The sequence below is a fragment of the Blastomyces dermatitidis genome, assembly GCF_000003525.1.
Source record: "Blastomyces dermatitidis ER-3 genomic scaffold supercont1.7, whole genome shotgun sequence".
Lineage (NCBI taxonomy): Eukaryota > Fungi > Ascomycota > Eurotiomycetes > Onygenales > Ajellomycetaceae > Blastomyces > Blastomyces dermatitidis.
The window spans coordinates 1290859-1307050 of NW_025544780.1; the positions used below are offsets into that span (position 1 = coordinate 1290859).

The 16192-nt window shown below is 39.7% G+C and overlaps 5 protein-coding genes across 5 annotated transcripts; 3 read left to right on the plus strand and 2 right to left on the minus strand.

The window, feature by feature from the left end:
* Nucleotides 1-6486: 6486 nt before the first annotated feature.
* BDCG_06694 (uncharacterized protein) lies at nt 6487-8025 on the plus strand. Its single transcript, XM_045422445.1, has 2 exons — nt 6487-7064; nt 7162-8025. Exons 1-2 carry the CDS (start codon nt 6941-6943, stop codon nt 7452-7454), a joined length of 417 nt encoding a protein of 138 aa, XP_045278083.1. The 5' UTR covers nt 6487-6940; the 3' UTR covers nt 7455-8025.
* BDCG_06695 (mitochondrial cytochrome c oxidase assembly factor) lies at nt 7675-9165 on the minus strand. Its single transcript, XM_045422446.1, has 2 exons — nt 8577-9165; nt 7675-8483 (listed from the first exon to the last, which is right to left on the minus strand). The coding sequence occupies exons 1-2, from the start codon at nt 8628-8630 to the stop codon at nt 8241-8243; spliced, it is 297 nt and encodes a 98-aa protein (XP_045278084.1). The 5' UTR covers nt 8631-9165; the 3' UTR covers nt 7675-8240.
* A 61-nt stretch (nt 9166-9226) lies between these two features.
* BDCG_06696 (enoyl-CoA hydratase) lies at nt 9227-11318 on the plus strand. Its single transcript, XM_045422447.1, has 2 exons — nt 9227-10028; nt 10121-11318. Exons 1-2 carry the CDS (start codon nt 9835-9837, stop codon nt 10749-10751), a joined length of 825 nt encoding a protein of 274 aa, XP_045278085.1. The 5' UTR covers nt 9227-9834; the 3' UTR covers nt 10752-11318.
* BDCG_06697 (cell division cycle protein 123) lies at nt 10595-13276 on the minus strand. Its single transcript, XM_045422448.1, has 2 exons — nt 12805-13276; nt 10595-12718 (listed from the first exon to the last, which is right to left on the minus strand). The coding sequence occupies exons 1-2, from the start codon at nt 12912-12914 to the stop codon at nt 11470-11472; spliced, it is 1359 nt and encodes a 452-aa protein (XP_045278086.1). The 5' UTR covers nt 12915-13276; the 3' UTR covers nt 10595-11469.
* On the plus strand, nt 13146-16171 carry BDCG_06698 (uncharacterized protein). Its single transcript, XM_045422449.1, has 3 exons — nt 13146-13626; nt 13696-13847; nt 13914-16171. Exons 1-3 carry the CDS (start codon nt 13484-13486, stop codon nt 15992-15994), a joined length of 2376 nt encoding a protein of 791 aa, XP_045278087.1. The 5' UTR covers nt 13146-13483; the 3' UTR covers nt 15995-16171.
* Nucleotides 16172-16192: the final 21 nt, after the last annotated feature.

Consider the following 16192-nt stretch of genomic DNA (forward strand, 5'->3'; position numbering starts at 1 on the left):
TTCAGATAGTCAGATAAGTTCTAATATAAGATTATATTTAAGATTATTAACTTTATATGCATAGATATCTTCACATTGATATTCTTCAACATCTATGTTTAGTTTTATCATGTAATAGATACAAATATCTTTTAAATCATTAAATTGTGTGAGAAGTCAGAGTTTTAATAAGAGAATACACTGAAGATTATAACATCTTACAACTGAAGATTTTATTATTACATAGTGATATAGATCACTGTCTATCATAGCTTTTATACTATATATATTATCAATCACAGTAGATACAAGAATCACATTTATTATCATTTTCTCTTTAAATTATTATCATTTAATCTCTTCAAGATTCTGTCTATAAATTTGAATAGAAGTTAATCTTTTCCCTGTTTTATTAAGATATTCTTGTAGTTATCTTCTGAATCTTTCTTCACTACAATGTAATTGATGTGAACAGGCACTGATTCATTCTTTGAATGAGAAGATACTGATCTTTCTCTTGAGTGTGAAGATATATAGATTAATCAGCAGTTAAAAGCAATGTGTTCTGATCAGTTACAGTTGATATATACTTCAAATTGACATTGATCAGCAACTTCTTCAGAAATGATTCTAGAAACTTAAAAGCTTATTTAAATAGCAGAGACTCTTGCTTAAGTGTAGATATTTAAGTCTACTCAGTTCATAATATCTGCATCATTGTTATTATTCTTCAGTACAGATTTTAACATCAGTGTATGAGTGACTGAGATGTAATATCTTCTACTACTGTTCTGTACACTCTCAAGCTTGATAAGATGATTATTCAATATTCAGAGTTATGTACAGAAACCTTTATAAGTCTGATCTTTATCTATACTTATAAGACTCTGTAAGAGATTGAAAGTTAATGTCTTCTTAAGCATACTAATCTTCATTTAATTCTCTCAAGATTGATCATCTGCTTCTAGAATCTTGATATTGAAGTCAGAAATAAATATTATAAGAGAAGTGTTTCTCTGTCAGATACTCTGTAATTAATCTAATACTTTCTATTACATAACAGTGTCTTAGAATAGAATATCAAGATATTTTATAATATTATTAGATATTTACAACACTGATTCACATACTTCTATTCATGAATGAAACTTCTGTTTCATACAATTCTTTAATTATTCATTAATATATCAATCTTGATTAATTAATGAACTGATGATATCTTCATTTACACTCAGTTTCATAAGCATTTTCATTCTTCATATTGAGTAAAGAGTGAGATTAGAAGTATTAAAATATACAGAAGTATTTAAGCATTCTTTCAGTGCTTTTATATTCAATTCTGTAAATATTAAAATCATATAAATTCTTTGTTAAGTTAATTGTTAAATCTCTTCATATTGAAGTTATTGAGTTATATGTATATCTGCTATCTATTGCTGTTGTAATTTCAACATTACTCAGAGTTACTGTGATATTACTTCTATACTTATATTTAAAAGTTCTTCTATATTATTGTTAGATATATTATTCATTGAATATATAATATCTGTGAAATCTGAAGAAGTATAATTATATAAATATCTTATATATCTGAGTGTCAGAACTCTCAGATCTTTCACTAACATTCTCTTACAAGATCTTATTATAAGATCAGAGTAACTGATAAGCAAGCTTCTATCTGAGAACTTAATATCTGCTTAACTGTGTTTCTCTTTCTTACATATTATCATGCATTCAGATATTTTCTCAATGAATAATTGTTTCTAATGAGTAGATGATACATGAGTAATCATTTCTAATAAGAAGATAATGAACATTTTTCAAGTGTAAGAGGTCTACACTGAATAGATCAGTATAATATATAGATCTTATATAATAAAGTGAAAAATGTTAAAGAAGAAAAAGAAAGAGAAAGTACAAGAATCAGTGATTGAAGTGAATATTTATACACATTTATAGTGACTGAGAATTGGCAATCAAGAATGGCTGAGAATTGAAGCATACACATTTATACACATTCATAGTGACTGAGAATTAGTGATTGAGAATGACTGAGAATCAGAGCGGTAGAAATCTGTGAAGTGTAACAGAATAGTCTATATAAATAATCAGGCGCAGTCTGTCATAATATAGTAATAAAGCTCTGAGATATCTATAACTGAGTAGAAGTTTTTATAATAAATATTAAACAGAATTAAGAAGATTAAACTAATATTCACTGAGATGTTATTAAGTAATATAAGATAGAAGATTTAATATAATTGAATCTTAAGAATATATAAATTACACACTCATCTCATATACTGAATTATCATTATATTAAATATAAGATGATAGAAGTTCTAGACAGTCATAATTACTATTTTAATATATTATCAGAGATTTATAATATCTTTTATATAAGCTTACTTCACTATACTATCACTGATCTATTCTCTTCTTAATTAACTTCTAACTGACAGTTATCAGAGATTGTAGAAGAAGATAATAAACTTAAGTAAGAGATTAAAAATATTCTTGATAAGAGACTCTACAGTCACAGCTAATAATATTTTATAAAATAAATTAGTTATAATTATCTGATCTGAATTTCAAGCTTTATATTATTTAAAACAGTGACTTTTAACTAATAAGATCTATATACTTATTATTATTATTATTCTTCAATTATAGATGTATGCAGTCAGAGACTATGACATCTATCTGAGAATCTTTAGTTCTCAGAGTTTTTCCTATATCTATAGAGTCAACTATTATACATTTATTAATTTCAAATATGCAAAATCAGAAAATTTCAGCTCAGAATACAAAAACTGTTTACAAATTGCAGTATTTCAACACCTTCTGATAGTTTGAAATCATTTGAAAATATTATGACAAAAGAAAAGAGAACATAGTCTTAAAGATAGACATATTAAATAGATAGAGAAAAGAACAGAAGGAAACAAGTACAGTAAAGAGAGACTATAACAAAATAAAATTATTAAAAGATGATGTATAGCTGTTTTAACAGACTATATATAGTTAATTTTCACCTCTTCATATTCAGATACTTCTGAATTCAGCTATTTTCTTATAGCTGCTCTAGTTTCTGATAGAAAGTCTATTAAGTATTTAGTTCCTGTCTCAGTTGAGAATAAGAACCTCAAATTTAATTGATTTAAATCATACTTTTTCTTTAATCTGACTCTGAGACTATTGTATAATGCACAATGCATTACAATATACTCAGGATTTTCATTCACATTGCAGAATGAGCACTCTGTTGAGTCAAATCTATCATCAAATCTTTGTATATAAGATTTGAAATAATCATGTTCTAGTTTCAGCTAAATTATAGATGAGAATATTTTCTTTTTACATTTAATTGAACAAGATTTCCACTTTGATTTTGTCTCAAATCTTGAATAATGTATACTCTTCTTTTGTTTCTGCCAGCTTTCATTTCACTTGTTTAAACAAGATTCTTTTATCTTTCTCTTTATGAAAGATCAGAACACTGTTTTTTGAATAGATCTGCTTAATTCTGAACCCTTTTTTGCAGCTGAATCAGCCAATTCATTGCCATGAATCTTCATATAAGCAGGAACTCAATGCAGATGAATTATCAGTTTTGATATTCTTCTCTTTTGAATTTTCAAAACAGAGTTTAAAATCAGTTCAAGATTCATTTGATCATTATGAATCTGACTATTTCTAAGTCTTTTTAAAGTAGCTTGACTATCAGAGAATATTCATGCCTCTTTCAAATCATTTCCTCTTTTATGAGATTTTATTTCAATGAGTCTGAAAGCTTTCACTATTATAAATAGTTCAGTATCAAAGACTTCAGATTCACAGCCTAAATTCCAGAAATCTGAGATAAAATTAATATTATCTTCAGTATAAGCAATGTCTGTGTCTAATCTATTCAAATTCTCATTTTTTGAGCTATCTGAGTAAATCAGAATAGAGTCTTTTATATTAATTGTAGAGATCTTCTTCAAATACTGTTTATATTCTCTCTCTTTAGATAGTTTACTTATTTATAAGTCTATGAGAGATTTCAGCTTTTCTCTTCAGAGAGATATCTTCTTATGATCAATTTTCTCAACATTTAATGAAGAAAATTAATTCTTAATAAGTGAACATAGTCTATACAGTTGAGAGGGCATTTTCTTTAAAGTATTATTCTCATTTCAATCAAGAAATCTATTTCAATTCAGTTCATTTTCTGAGTTAACTGATGAAAATGAAGAAGAGACTCTTTTTCTGATTATATGATTTGAGCTCATCTTCATAACTCTCAGAGCATAGTTTATACAGGCCTTTTCAAATTGAATAGCAGAAGGTAGAATTGAAGCTTCAATTTCCATTGCTTTAATAGAAGATGACTTGAATACTCTCAGAATTCTTCTCAAAGCTCTGTTTTATAGACTTTGAAAGAGTTCAGTGAAGTTTCCTTGATTGTTTCATCAAACTTGAACTTCATAATCAGCTACTGAGATAATACAGGCTATGTATAACTGTCTCATAGCCTGAAAGAATTGATCTCTCTCAGTATTTGATAGTCTGATTATACTATTCAGTAGTCTCTCTGCCTTGATGATTCTTTGTTGAATGTGATATTTAAAATTCAACTTGAAGTTTAATCATACTTCTAGTCATTTGACATTCAAACAGAGTTTAATCTCTTTATTCAAAAGAGTTAGACTTAGTTCTTTCTCATTAAACCTGAGAAAAAAGTGAATTAGCTCAGTTTTATTCATATCAAATTGAATTAAATTGATATCTGCTCTAATAAAGATTTTCTTTACTGCTTTCTTAATTACTTCTAAATTCTCTTTGAATGTCTTTGAACTGTAGAGTAGATCAATATCATCTACATAACTTGAAGATCTCACTATTTTCATCTCTCTATTCTTGAATAGATATGCAGTGTATATTGCAAATAAAACAGATGAGATTGAAGATTCTTGTGATACTTCTATTTTTATCTCAGTTTTATCTTGTTTTCTTCCATCAAAGAATAGTTGTATAATTCTTTTAGATATGAAACAATTGACTCATTTTATTAGAGAAAGTGGCAGTTTTAACATCTTCAAAGATTGAATCATCTTAGACTTTGAAACATGATCAAAGGCATCTTTTATATCAATAAAAACTGCAGTTGAGACCAGGCCTTCATGCTTTGCTACTTGAATATCATGAATAACTGAGAGAATAGTATCAATTACAGAACATTGTTTTCTACCTCTCATTTGTTTATTAAATAGAAGAGAATTATTAATAGAGCTTATAAAAGATAATCTAGTAGCTATTATCTTTTAAGATCTATATACAATCTCATCTGTAAAAACAGAGAGTTAATATAACAGACTGTATCTGATTAATTATATAAACTATTTTATTACACTTTATAAATTCTACTAAAAGCTCTGATTCTCAGTTCACTAAAAGCTCTGATTCTCAGTCACTGATTCTCAGTTAAAAAACTTATGAAATTTCTATTCTTCTACTCTGAAGCTTTACTATGTATATAAAGTCTCTATTTTTCTGCTCTGAAGCTTCACTATGTATATGTATAAATATTTATTTCAATCACTGATTTCTGCACTTTCTCTTTCTTTTCTTCTCTAATGTTTTTCACTTTTGTATTATAAGATCTATATATTATACTGATCTATTCAGTGTAGACCTCTTACAGAAACTAGTTTAAAAAAAGTATGAATATTTTTTAACAATCAAGCTGCTCTAAAAAGACTGAGAAATAGTCAGATTTATAATAATTAAATGAATCTTGAACTGATTTTGAATTCTGTTATGAAAATTCAAAAGAGAAGAAAATCAAAAATAATAACTCATTTACACTGAGTTCCTACTCATAGCAATGAAATGGCTGATTTAGCTGTAAAGAAGAGTTCAGAATTAACTAGGTCTATTTAAAAAATAGTGCGTGAATTGGTATGTATACTTTCATTTATAAAATACTTAGCGGAGCACTGATATGAGAAGGACTGCATTTATCTTACGCTAGTAAAATTGACTTTGAAGGACTTTAGCAGCAAAGAAAAGATACGAGCTCGGAGGAATTAAACCCTTCGAAACAAGGACTATCAAATGAGACGCGAAATGAACTTGACCCCGGGTCCCCGTGTATCTCCAGTGTCCAAAATCTCTCCTTACGTCCCAACCACTTCTCTGAATGCGGCCATTCAAATTTCGAACTGCTGGGCAGCTCTTGCTAGAATCAAATGTAGTGGCATAGCAAAACAGCTGCAGAATTCTTTCACGCAACGCTGAAGGCAGCACTATGCTGAGACTACAAAGCAGATTATGATTTGGGTAGTCTTCTGATATTGGTAGAGTGACAGAAGTGCCCAATGCTCTTGGTAATTGGGGTGGAGCCTGGTGAGCAAGGTGACTGGTGGGGAAACTTGCTTGATCTTCCTTCATTTCTCCATTTTTGCAGTTTTACGGAGTATATGATATATATATATAACTATATATAAATATGAGCATCAGAAGTGACAATAAACTCTTGGGGGCGATCTACTTCTGCCGCTTGCGCTAACCTTAAACATTTCTCGCTGCTGATTGGCTGCCCCTGGGATCATTTCTCTTCAGTCTCTCTCTCTGGTCCAACAACACAACTTTCAATTCTAGTTGCTGTGTAATAATATCTCCGTTCGTCCACGATCAATCCGTCCGTTCCTCCTCGTATCGACAGGAATATCACGTTGGCTATCCCGCCAGACTATTGACATTCCCGAACGATTAGATACAAACCGCGCCATTTTCAGAAACCAACCTGCATACAATTTCTCTTACGACTGCGAATCTTCAAAAAAAAAAAAAAAAAAAAAAAAAAAAAAAAAAAACGAAAAGAGAAACTCCTCTTGCCAACAACCCCCAGTTGGCCGTCTGCTCCGTTTCCACCATATCTCCAAAATCTGTGCGTTTCTTACAACCCAAGTTAGCCATGTCGCAAACCTCCTCCCCCTCAATCATCACGTCCTTCATCCGCTGGCTCCGTTTGAAAAACTATCAATATGAAGTCACCATCTCCCTCTACATGCTTACCCCTATAGAGAAATTCGTTTTCAGTACGTTTGTCTACTCCCCCCCCCCCCCCCCCTTTCAAAAAACAAAAATCCTCCGAGCCACAAACGAACTAACAACCCCCCTCCGCGCACGCCCTAGACACCCTCCTCCTCCTCATAACCTCCATGCTCCTCACAGCAGCCTACGTCTATCTCCCCGACCACGTCACCACAGTCAGCAAGCGCATCTGGTACTACTGGGCAGGTGACGCTTTCACAGACTTCCCCTTCGTCAACGTCTCTACCTCCGCCACCGCCGCCGCCGCAGCAAGTGCCAAAACCTCCCTATCTGCTGCGCAGCAGGAAGGGTATGAAACACTAATGGAGACTGCGAAGAAAGTAGCTGAGACGGCTGCGACGACGGCGGGGAAGGTGGCTGGCGGGGAGTTGTAATTTGGGCGTTGTTTGTGTCTGTGATGGGACTGTGATGGGAATTCGTTGTTATCTTCTTTGACATATGAATTAGTTTTGTAAAAAAAAATATATATATATATTTTATTTTAATTTTAGTTAAGATGGCTGCTGGCTACACTAACTGGAGTTGTTCGGGTGTTTTGATCTCGTGGAAATAGCAGGCGTGTTTTTTTTTTTTTTTTTATGGCGTGTTTGTTTTCGTGGCTCGTGTTGCATACGATGGTTCGTTCTCAGGATGAGGATGTTATTCTGTTCTTCTTGTTAGCCTATCTATGGTCACTCTCATAATGTCTACGTTCCATGCGGCAAGTTTTATACTAATTTAATATCTTCAATGATCGGGTGTTATTGTGTCGGTTTTTGCGTCTATATCCCCGCCTCCTTGCACCACATATGTGTTTTGTCCGTTGGCTGCTTATACACCTCATTCAAGCCAGATATTATCAATGAAAAATTGCGAAGAGGAGAATTAATATATATGTACACAATAAATACAACACATTCCAAAATTGAAGCCAAGGAATGAAACAAGAAGCCAATCCATCCATCCCAGAACGAACTCCTTTAATCCCATGCCGAAGAAAAGATGCTTTGCCAAAGAATATCATATCCCTTATGTATATATATACACAGAAACTGGGCCAGGCCCGAGGGAAGGGGAAAAAACCCTTTTAACACCCCTCCATATGCCACCTTACCTCCCACTTCCTTCCATTCTTTGATCCCTCATATCCCATTTGTTATACAACGCTCGAAATATGTAACTCACGAACCCTCCGCGACACTACCGCCTTCACTCCCCACTGCACGCTCACCCCGCAATTGCGCCGCCCGCAACGCCTTCTGCTTATCCATGCGCGCCAGCTCCTTCTCAATATCACCAAGCTCGAGGGGGATCTTGTGTGATTGTTCCTTCGTGGGCCAGAAACCGGGGACGGAGAAGCGTTCTTCGAGGTTCGTACCGAAATAGTACATCCAGCCGATGGGGAAGAGGATGTAGATGCCGAACTGGAGATTTTGTGTGTTAGGTTTTGGTTTGGTTTAGTAAGTGAGAAGGAAGATGGGTAGTTAGCATATCAGTTAGTGTAGCAGCTGGCATACCTTGAACACTTCAAGATTCCCGCCTTGGAGTCTGCGGAGCACGGCGCTGAGCATTGTGAATAAATTTTTTCTCTTCTTTAAGGCTTTTGGTGTGCCGGTTTCCTCTTATTTCTTTTTTCTCCCTTCCTGGGTTGTTGCCCTTCGCCCTTATCTGTTTTTTGCTTTTTCGCCCGCCTCCCTTTCCTTTGTTCCTTTCCCTCCTGTACTTGTAGGGTTTGATTTCCCTGTTATTCCGGTATATTATATATACTAGGAATTGGACAAAAGCCCAGAGCTATGACCGCGGGGAACCAATTTTCCGAATTGGAATGGAACGAGGGGCCCGTTTCCCTTATACACGGTACCGAATGGCTCTAGGGCGACTAGAAGGAGTGAACACGGTGTTTTCCGGCGGGGGGAATTGTTGAAATAGCAGTGTCTGTTCCTCTGTCTCCGCTGGAAGTTACTTTTTCAATAGGAAGCCTGTCGGAGCGGCGGGTTGGTAACGGATTAGTCAGATGTGATTCATTGCACTAGACTTAATATTGATTAGTGTCTGTTGATCCTGTACCACGTGAATCTTCGCCGTTTGCTTAGTAACTAATTCTCCTAATACACGCGCTAGCACTTTTGCGCCGAACCTCGGCTCATTCTGCGCTTGCAGCTCAACGGCAGAAGTGCTATATCGTATCGCGAAGTGCTGTACGGAGTATTTACTTTGCATCGCGAACTGAAATAGTGGCCTATTTGTTCTGACTCTAGCCAGTTAGCCAGTGGCCACGGAGACTAATTAGCCCAAGGAGATTTTTGTCCTGTCACCTTGCTTGTACCCCAGCCGTCTATTTTCCAGGTTTCTTTCCATTAGTTCCTTTGTAGCTCATTGCCGTTCAATTTTCGGCTCAATGCTAACACAGCTTATTTTTAGCCGCGGGTGTTTCTCCAAAACCCCCTCCCTCCCTTAGAAATGGCAGAAACACAGCTCATATTTGTCTCTCTTTCTTGTCCCGCTTTCTTTCTAATTTCATGAATATAAAACCATTTAACTGATCTCTTCTTCTGCTCATTCTCTTTCTCTTCCTTCCCCCTCGACCCTGACGTTTTTTGAAGGGCATCTTCCAAAGGCATAACACCGCCTCTGGAACTAACAACACGTCAATAGCTCAACGTTCGTTTCGAGTTACTGCTTTCTTTCTTGCATTGTCATCCTTCGAGATCCCACAATAGTTATAGTCTTCCTTCTTTTCGTACATAATAAAGGAAATCAGATCACAGCGCAAAAATGAGCTCTGCAGCCCAAGAAATCACCGTCACCTACAAGGACCGGGTAGCCATCATCACCCTCAACCGGCCTAAGAAGCTCAATGCTCTGGGTGGTGACCACTACTGGGAACTGGGTCAGAAGATGCGCGAGATCGCCCAGCGCGATGACATCTTCATCACTGTCCTGACGGGAACAGGTCGCTTCTTTTCTGCGTAAGTCAAAACGTATTAAGACCCCCAAACACATCCCTCACTTTGACTAGAAAACACAACATTCTCTAACAATACAACCCTCGAATATTTAGTGGTGCCGATGTTCAGAAGACCCGTCCTGCTTCTGGCGATGCTGACGCCCGCCGTGAAGTCCTGCGCGGCTTCGTTGCCGGCAACCTGGACCTGACAAACACTTTCTCCAACCACCCCAAGATTCTCGTCGTAGCCCTCAACGGCCCAGCAGTCGGTCTCTCCGCCGCTCTCACTGCCTTCGGGGATTTCATCTACGCCGCTCCACACACATTCCTCCTCACGCCCTTCACATCCCTCGGTCTCGTGGCTGAGGGTGGTGCCAGCCACGCCTTGGTTGAACGCCTGGGTATCTCCAAGGCCAACGAGGCGTTGATCATGAGCAAGCGAATCCCCATTGAGGATCTGGTTTCGACTGGGTATGTGAACAAGGTGTTCACTGCCCCCGGTGGAAAGGAGGATGCGGCTGGGTTTTTGAAACTGGTATTGGAGGAGGTTGAGGAGAGGCTTGGGACACATCTTAATCAGGACAGCATGGTTAAGGTTAAGGAGCTGATTAGACGGCCAGGGAGGCGGGTGTTGGATCGCCAGAATGTTTTGGAGGTGTTTATGGGGATGGATAGGTTTATGGCTGGCATTCCACAGCAGGAGTTTATGAAGATTGCGACTGGGCAGAAGAAGCATAAGTTGTAATTGGCTCAAGGTGCATGTATGTACATGTACTTTTGGGGTGATGTGTGTACAATTGGAAGGTTGGTTGGGATAGAAACTTTTCTCTTCTTTGCCCAGGTCACTTTCTGCTCCTTGGTTTTTGATTGCGTTCTCTCTTGATTATGTCCTTTTTTGTCTCTTTTTCCATTTTTTTTCTAGATAGGTGTTTCTAAGTGTTTTCTCCGGATGACGAGACAGTGCGGAATGGGATATTGTGTCCACAATCTCAAATTTAGATGATAGATAGATCTATGAGGGCTAGGATGGAAATTCTAGAATTAGAATACCCAGCACCAATGTACTGTATATGAATTTTGGGAAGATGTTGTCATCCCGTTGCGGGACTTCATCATTGCGTGGGGATGATGCAGGGACGATAAGCCATGTGCAAGGGGCATTCAAGCCTGTGGACAAAGAAACTCATTACAACACCCCACAGCTAAAATACCAGCAAGGAAGAAGTAGTTAGTTCCATGGTAGACAAAACAAAGTGCATGAAATATAAATAACAATTCCACCCATTCTCTGAACAATGTTAACTGTCTTTACTCCTTCAAAGCATCATAAATATTGTCCCGGACATGGAGTACCTGCCGTCACCTCCAATTTAATTATTCATACAAGTTCATAAATGAACAAAGAATAATATTAATAAGAACGAGCTTGTTTCTTTCATCTGTGCTGTAACAAATCCCAAATCTCAACCGTCACCCATAGTAGGCCCTACAGCCGCGGCCTCCGCCTCGTCATCTTCCTGTATCTTTTTCGCAAGGATATCCTGCCACTGGCCGAGGAACTCGCCCATGCCACCAGGCCCGCTTCTCGACGCATCCACAACTTCCTTGGGTAACTTATGCGCCGAATATCGTGGTGTCGAGAAGCCATATGCTTCTGGATCGTCGTGTTCCACGAGACGGAATTCGGGCACGAAGGGAAGTGTGGTGATATCGTCTAGGTCATCCTCATCCTCATCCTCATCCTCATCCTCATTTTCTTCGTCATCCTTGTCACTACCATCCTCTTTCTCAAGCGCGCTTTCGCTATCTTCTTTTTGTGCACCTTCCTTTGTCCCGCCCTGGCGCAATTTTATTCGCACCACCTCACTCTCCCCTCCCTCCCTCTTCTCATTCGCCACATCCTCATCGCAACTTGGTCCTTTCATGTTTAAAATCTCCAACCACGAGAATAGTAGTGGATCCGTCCGGATCGCCCAGGGGTTGATATCCATTAGCCACACGCGATTATGCGGCGGGGGCACGTAGACATCAAACACAAAATCTGGATCGGGAAACGTGTCGCGCAGCCTGATGTCAAAGAAGGTCTGGATTTTGTCGCGAAGGTCGTCGCGAAGGCCGAAGAGGAAATTAAAGTGGTTTAGGTCGCGTTGGCAGAGGCAGAGGAGTTTTCTGTCACGGACGAAGCAGCGGAATTCGAGGGAGGGGTTTAGGGTTATGTATTTGCGTAGGACGAGGTGGTATGGGATGCGGCTTTTTTCTGTTGGGTTTTGCTCCTCCTCCTTTGCTTCTTTGTCCTCTTCTTCACTGTCTGATACACATCCGTCGAAAGCATGTTCCAGATCATGAGTCACAAAATCGCTGCTTTTCAGTAACAGATATATGTCATTAGGATTTCTGCACTGCATATCGTTTGTCGCCGATATCCAGGTTGCATCTTTCGGGGCACTCCAGTTAAGTTTTGGGGCAACTTTCCCATCTAGTTCTTCTATCGTCGCTTTTATCTGAGCGTGTATCTCCTGCCATTGCGTAGAAGGATCCTCGTCCTCGTCATCCGACTCAGAGCCGTCTGATAGGGAATAGACGCCGCTATCGTCGTCCGCGCCGGGAGGGTCTCCATCTTGGGGAGGTAGAATTATTCCGTCCGCGCGGAGATAGGTAAGGAATGCATCATTCAAGGGGATGAGACGGGCTTTTGGGGTTATAGAGCGGTATCTATATCATCCAGGCGGGAGGTCAGTAATCCGGCCGACTACAAATAGTTGCCGGGAATGGCATATGGAGCAACAATAGTGACGTACTTCGGATGCCAGTAATGATACGAGCAATGTAGAATATGCGATTTCTTGAGGGTGGGGAATGGCAGCCCGTTCGAGGCGCCTTGCTGAGGGGTAATATCGTCGCCCGCCATGAGCTCCGGCTCTGCCGGGAGAATACTGTATATGCGAGATATACAGAAAGTTGAGATATAGGACAAATTTGCTGCCTCGAGGCAAAAGTATATTGTGCAAGTTAAATAGACTCAATGATGTTATTGCGTTGATTCCAGTCCTTTTGAAGCCTGGTTTTTTTTTATTTTCCCGCCGCTTTCATTTCCCTAAAGATGACGCATATTTAGTAGAGTTTAGCCAGCCCTAAACCCTAATCCGGCGGTATTGATCTGGGGAAATCAGACCTAGACAGCAGCTTGAGAAATCGGAAATAGTTATATTTGGGAATGAATCTTGTTGAAGATGCTGCGGTATCAATTTTTTAGTGCTCTTTGGAATATTTAATTTGCTATCTGGATCGAAATACTCTAAACGGAGTATTTATGTTAAATAACATGAAGAAATAGTTAGCAGCGGTGCACGGGCCAGCCGATGCTCAGGACAACATCGGGATGGGAGAGGACAGACTTGACAACAACGCCAACTCTCCCGCTCTCTCAGCTGCTGTATCTCCCACCTGGAGACAGCGACATAGCGCCTGGCTTAAAACATGGCCACAGATGTACCAGATGCCTACAGCCTTCAATCATGGCAGGAGGCGTTTCAACACCCAATCCCCACCGTGCGGCGAGTCGAGGAGGAACTCCGCCGCGACATCGCCAGCAACAAGGACAAGTTGCGCTCTCTTGTCGGGTAATATTTAATGCCACACTAGTATGACCAAATGAACCATTTTGCTGATTAACCCCTTATTGCGCTTAGGATGAGATATCGAGAGCTTCTCGGCACCGCGCAGACAATTGTCGAAATGAACGACGAGATCCAGGAGGTCGAGACTAAGCTATCGAGCATTGGAAGGCGATGTAATCCCCGGTTGATCGAAAATAAATCGAATATTTCTGCTGTGGATGAAGGTTTGTATACCCTGCCATCTGCCAACTCTGTGGAGATTCTCGGTATAGTTAACATGTCACATATAGGCGTTGATGAGAGAGCAATTGCCGCGCAGCTGGCCCTCCTGCATAGCTGCACATCCGCCGGCTATAGACTGTTCCGGAAACATGGTTCGAATCTCCTGATTGCAAAACTCCTTGTCATATCGCGGCTTCTTCACAAGACCCTTTCTCAGAGCAATCGCGCTCCCGTGTTCCTTGAAAATCTCCGAACCCAGTTGGCCTCCCTCCGCCGCAGCCTACTAAAGCGCATCGGGCGCAAGCTGGCCACCCCGAACTATTCAATCCAAGAAATTATTGAGGCTATGTCAGCTTATTGCCTAGCGACCAGTTCCTCTTCTACGGATGTACTACGCCAATTTCATCAGGTCCGGTTGGAGGCTATACAAGCGGTACTCTTGCGAGAAGATCCAAGCTTCGCAAATATTGAACAGAGCTTGAAACTCCTTATACATACTTTGAAACGCACATCAGAGCTGCTCTCGGGCAGTCTATCAGACGCCCTTGGAAAGCTAACCATTCACCCCATCCTTGATGACCCGGAGGTGCGAAAGCTGGATGGGCTGGCAATTGATATTTTTGAGCGATGGGTGGCCAACGACATTAGGAACTTTACGCCATGGGTGAAACATATTGATTTATCCAAATCAGAGGCGGGCCAAATAATAAAGGATTGGTCGAGGAAGGGATTCAGAGCGTTGACTGACGGAATGAGAAAGAATTTAGAGCGATCTCAAAATTTGAAGGAGATCTTACTTCTTCGCAGAAACCTGTTGGGTATTTGGTTACCAGTTCAAAGCTCCACACCATGCCATTCGCCTCTGGAGATACTTGAGGGCATCCGCGGCGCTGTGAACAATCAGCTTGTTTCTATTCTACGTGCGCAAGCCAAGGGTCTGACTTTGCTTGGGCTTGAGATCTCATCTACAATTACCGGGTGGGGCGAGATCGAAGACGGGGCTTCCTCTCTATCACTCTGGGATGCGAATGTTGTGTTCCTCGATTCTTCAGGCGGTGCCACCACCTTCAAAAGGGAGATTATCAACAGGACCCTGGGAAGAGATAGTAAGGTACTACAGATATCGGGGTCATATACTACGTGGCTGTCTGGTGTTGAAGAATGCAAAGATATGATCGACGACCTTAAAAAAATTAGGTGGGAGGATATCGTCGAAGACGACGAAGATGAAGACGTCCTGCAAAACACAGTCGGGATTTTGAATCAAGATGACCCCGACCTTCTCCAGAAAGAATACGAAACTACGTTGACCAAAGGTTTCTCGGCGCTACAGACATGTCTCCACAGCGCCTTGGCCAATATGGGTGGATCTCATCGTGGGAAGCAGGCAGCTTTCATGCTACGAGTCATTCGAGAAATTCGAGGGCAGATCCCTAGAGGCATTTCGGCTGAGGATCATCTATTTGCTGATGGCCTTGTTCCAAAATTACACGACATCCTAGCCGTTGAGATCAGTTCTCAAATTTTACCATCAATTATCACCCGAGCTCTTGGGAAACGTCACGGAGCAGGTTGTGCTGGTCGCACGCTCTGGGAAGGCAACCCACCGCTCCCTATTCAACCATCCCCAGCCGCTTTCAAATTGTTGCAGAAACTGGTCACGACGATGGAGGAACAAGGCCCCGACCTTTGGAATCCTTCAGCTGTGGGCGTACTGAAAAATAAACTGCATAAAATGATATCGTCAAGTATTTCTGCAGACCTCGAAAAGAGCACCGATAGTGCTGCTTCGGATGCTAAAAGCCCTATACACAATGAGCACCAGCCTGATAATAAAACTCCAAACGGCGACAGTGCTCCTGAAGTTACTGTAGCAGAATTGCCGCGGGAGCCAACAACCCCGGCAGATGTTTCTTCGGAAGTCTTGCGGGACCGCAAAATTCAGCTTGTTTTCGACGTGTTTTATCTGGAAGAGGCGCTTTCTATACGGAATTTCCATCACCCCAAAGCGGAGGATGACCTCGGATCTATTGTCGAGCTGGTCAGAAAGGACATTGACCTAGATGGCGACACGGAGTTGCGTACCCTCGAGAGCAGGGCTCAGAAGTATTGGAAGCAAACTCAACTACTATTTGGGCTGTTGGGTTGATTTTTTTTCTTTCAGTTCACAAAGTAAATGGAATCCTGTTCATAATATATATCTACCTATATAAAGAGAGGAGTCATCTGTACATAATAGTCAATGTGGATTCGTCGTTTTCACTCTCATGCTATTTTCTCTTGTAATTTATCCGTTGTAGGTCGGTGTAACGGGAAAACAGGATCACATGACTCGGCCTCGGGGTTA

Bases quoted from the DNA above. Each gene is read 5' to 3' on its own strand.
- BDCG_06694 (XM_045422445.1), top strand. From the start codon at position 6,941: ATGTCGCAAACCTCCTCCCCCTCAATCATCACGTCCTTCATCCGCTGG. The intron at 7,065-7,161 runs GTACGTTTGTCT...CGCACGCCCTAG, and splicing joins TATAGAGAAATTCGTTTTCA to ACACCCTCCTCCTCCTCATA.
- BDCG_06695 (XM_045422446.1), bottom strand. From the start codon at position 8,630: ATGCTCAGCGCCGTGCTCCGCAGACTCCAAGGCGGGAATCTTGAAGTG. The intron at 8,484-8,576 runs GTATGCCAGCTG...CAAAATCTCCAG, and splicing joins GGAATCTTGAAGTGTTCAAG to TTCGGCATCTACATCCTCTT.
- BDCG_06696 (XM_045422447.1), top strand. From the start codon at position 9,835: ATGAGCTCTGCAGCCCAAGAAATCACCGTCACCTACAAGGACCGGGTA. The intron at 10,029-10,120 runs GTAAGTCAAAAC...TCGAATATTTAG, and splicing joins ACAGGTCGCTTCTTTTCTGC to TGGTGCCGATGTTCAGAAGA.
- BDCG_06697 (XM_045422448.1), bottom strand. From the start codon at position 12,914: ATGGCGGGCGACGATATTACCCCTCAGCAAGGCGCCTCGAACGGGCTG. The intron at 12,719-12,804 runs GTACGTCACTAT...TGGATGATATAG, and splicing joins TATCATTACTGGCATCCGAA to ATACCGCTCTATAACCCCAA.
- BDCG_06698 (XM_045422449.1), top strand. From the start codon at position 13,484: ATGGCCACAGATGTACCAGATGCCTACAGCCTTCAATCATGGCAGGAG. The intron at 13,627-13,695 runs GTAATATTTAAT...TATTGCGCTTAG, and splicing joins AAGTTGCGCTCTCTTGTCGG to GATGAGATATCGAGAGCTTC. The intron at 13,848-13,913 runs GTTTGTATACCC...TGTCACATATAG, and splicing joins TATTTCTGCTGTGGATGAAG to GCGTTGATGAGAGAGCAATT.